The sequence below is a fragment of the Tupaia chinensis genome, unplaced genomic scaffold (assembly GCF_000334495.1).
Source record: "Tupaia chinensis unplaced genomic scaffold, TupChi_1.0 Scaffold144168_1, whole genome shotgun sequence".
NCBI classification, from domain to species: domain Eukaryota; kingdom Metazoa; phylum Chordata; class Mammalia; order Scandentia; family Tupaiidae; genus Tupaia; species Tupaia belangeri.
Genome location: NW_006204024.1, coordinates 25,197 through 27,457, shown reverse-complemented (window position 1 = coordinate 27,457; position 2,261 = coordinate 25,197). Strand labels below are relative to the sequence as shown.

The window sequence follows — 2,261 nt, the reverse complement described above, 5'->3', positions numbered from 1 at the left end:
GCTCTTCCCGCCCTGCGCAGGCCCCAGTTCCACTAGGAGGCATCAGAGGGCTCCTTCGTGGGCCTTAGAAGGCCGACACGAGCCGGCCCCAACCTCTGCAGAAAGGCATGGGCCCCTAATGCCCTCCGCTGTCCCCACGGAGCAGCTGTCCCCGCCCCCGTCCTCACTGCCAGTGCAGAACGTGTCGTAATATGTGTGTGCAGGGACATGCACACCCACCCGTGTGCGTCCTGCCTCTTCTGCCCCGGGGAGACCGGAGCCCTGGTCGAGATCAGGTGCCTATGACTGGTTCCTCCGCTGTGTGGCAGTCTTTGTGCCGTGGTCGTGATTAGTCCCTGCACAGTTGTCCTGTGTGTTCCCTGCATCCGTTTGTCCAGAGGTACAGCCATCAGGCTGAACAGAAGGGCCAGTGAGGAGAGCGACCCACGCCCTTTGCAAGGCCGGTCCGGGAGCCCCAGAGCAGCAGGCGCTGTGCCCCGGGGTGCTCATCTCCATCAGAGGGGGGACAGGGGCTGTCCTGCTGGGTTCCCTGTGAGGGGCATCTGGCCCACCCAGCCCCAGCCATATAAGGGTCCATTGCACCCTGCTTCCCACAGCCTGCTGCTGCCTTCTCCAAGTCAGCAGTGAGTTGGTCCCAGTGTGGACAGGCCTGCGCTGGCCAGCCAGGGCCCAGGCCGCAGAGAAGCAGGAGGGCTGACCTCTTTGTCTTCGCCACAGGCCAGCAGCGCCAGCCGCAGAGCAGCCAGCCCGACTACAGCAAGGCCTGGGAGGACTACTACAAAAAGCAGAGTGAGTGCGCGGCCCTGGCCTGCCGGCTGTGGCTGCTTCTGTACCGCCTGCCCAAATTTACCTTTGTTCCCACCCCTGCCTGCCTGGCTGCCTCCAGGCCGCCCTTCCTCCTGGAGGCCTGCTGCCCTCCTCTTCCTCTCTGTGCTTCTCTGCCTGGCTCAAGGGCTTGGGGTGGATGTGGCCCCCAGAAGTGTGGCTCAGCCTGGCCTTATGTCCCCTCTGAAACCTGACGTTTCCCTGGGGTGCTGCTAGGCCCAGATGCAGCCGTGCAGGCATCTTGTTCTTTGCCAGAATGGAAGAGGTGCTGGTCTTCTTAACTGTAAGAAGCCAAACCAGTCTTTGGGGCTAGGGGTGGCGGCTAACAGCTAGAAGCCCAGTGAGTCGTTTCGGATTGGTAGGGAGCCCCACCTGTCTTCCTGGGGCAATCACTAGTGTCCTTACAGAGGTGCTCCGTGTGGCACCTGACACTGCCGCCCACTGCTGGACCAGCTCAGGCAAAGGCTCTAGAAAGCACTCACCCCGGATTTGTAATTGTTACTGGATCGATTGCCCTTCTGGGGTTGTGGTACCAGGGAGGGACCCGGTGAAAGTTCAGGTGTCTAGTCTCCCCACACCTCCCAGCTCCCTGTTTCCAGCTCTCCATGGGACCTGGGCATCCCGCCTTGGCGCGCCTCCCTCGGTGCTCTCGTCTGGCACCGAGAGCTGGCGGGCAGGCAGGGGTGGAGGGCACTCCTGTGGGAAAGATGCCGAGAGGGTTTGTTGCCACGCGGGCAGAGCAGAGGCCAGCCCAACAACGCTGGGAGCAGACACCAGGGTCTGCAAGAAGGGATGGCCCTCCATCCCCACACTCTTCCCTGGGCGCTCCCTTAACCCACGTCTCTTCCTTTGTCAACCAGGTCACGCTGCCAGCGCTGCCCCTCAGGCCAGCTCCCCACCAGACTACACGATGGCCTGGGCAGAATATTACAGACAACAGGTCGCTTTCTACGGGCAGACGCTAGGGCAAGCTCAGGCCCACAGCCAGGTCTGTAGCCAGGCTCTAGCACTGTTCACCCTGCCCAGCCAGCCCCGAACCCTCTCCCAAGCCTGCTGCATTTGCCCGATCCTAGGGTGGGACCCCCGGGGAGGAGGAACAGCTCAGACCCTCTGCCCCGCTTCAGGCCAGTCTTGGTGCTGTGGCTCGCTTTCACCCTCTGGGCAGGCCGGGCACTGCACACAGGGACTCTGAAGGGCACGCCCCACTGCTGTTTGGAAGAGGGTGGCAGCCTTGCCTCCAGTCGGCAGCGGGCGGTGTGGGAGGGCAGGCCAGGTCAAGCCGGGTGCAAGCTCGTCTTCTTGCACAGAACCTGGAGGGCTCTGTCCAGCCAGGCCAGAAACGGATTTCTTATTAAAGGAAGGAGAAGAGTCAAGTGCCCCCACAGGAGCCTGGTGCCAGCTGCTACCAGGGCTGGGTGCTGCCTCCCTCTGTCCTA

The 2,261-nt window shown here is 62.7% G+C and overlaps 1 protein-coding gene across 1 annotated transcript in view; it reads left to right on the top strand.

Annotated features, from left to right (window-relative positions):
* Positions 1-2,261, top strand: part of FUBP3 (far upstream element binding protein 3) — a 41,986-nt gene that overhangs the window by 38,335 nt on the left and 1,390 nt on the right. The window contains exons 15-16 of the mRNA XM_027767309.1: positions 718-789; positions 1,686-1,813. Of these exons, the coding sequence (XP_027623110.1) occupies positions 718-789; positions 1,686-1,813 (200 nt within the window). The remainder of the gene's footprint in view (positions 1-717; positions 790-1,685; positions 1,814-2,261) is intronic.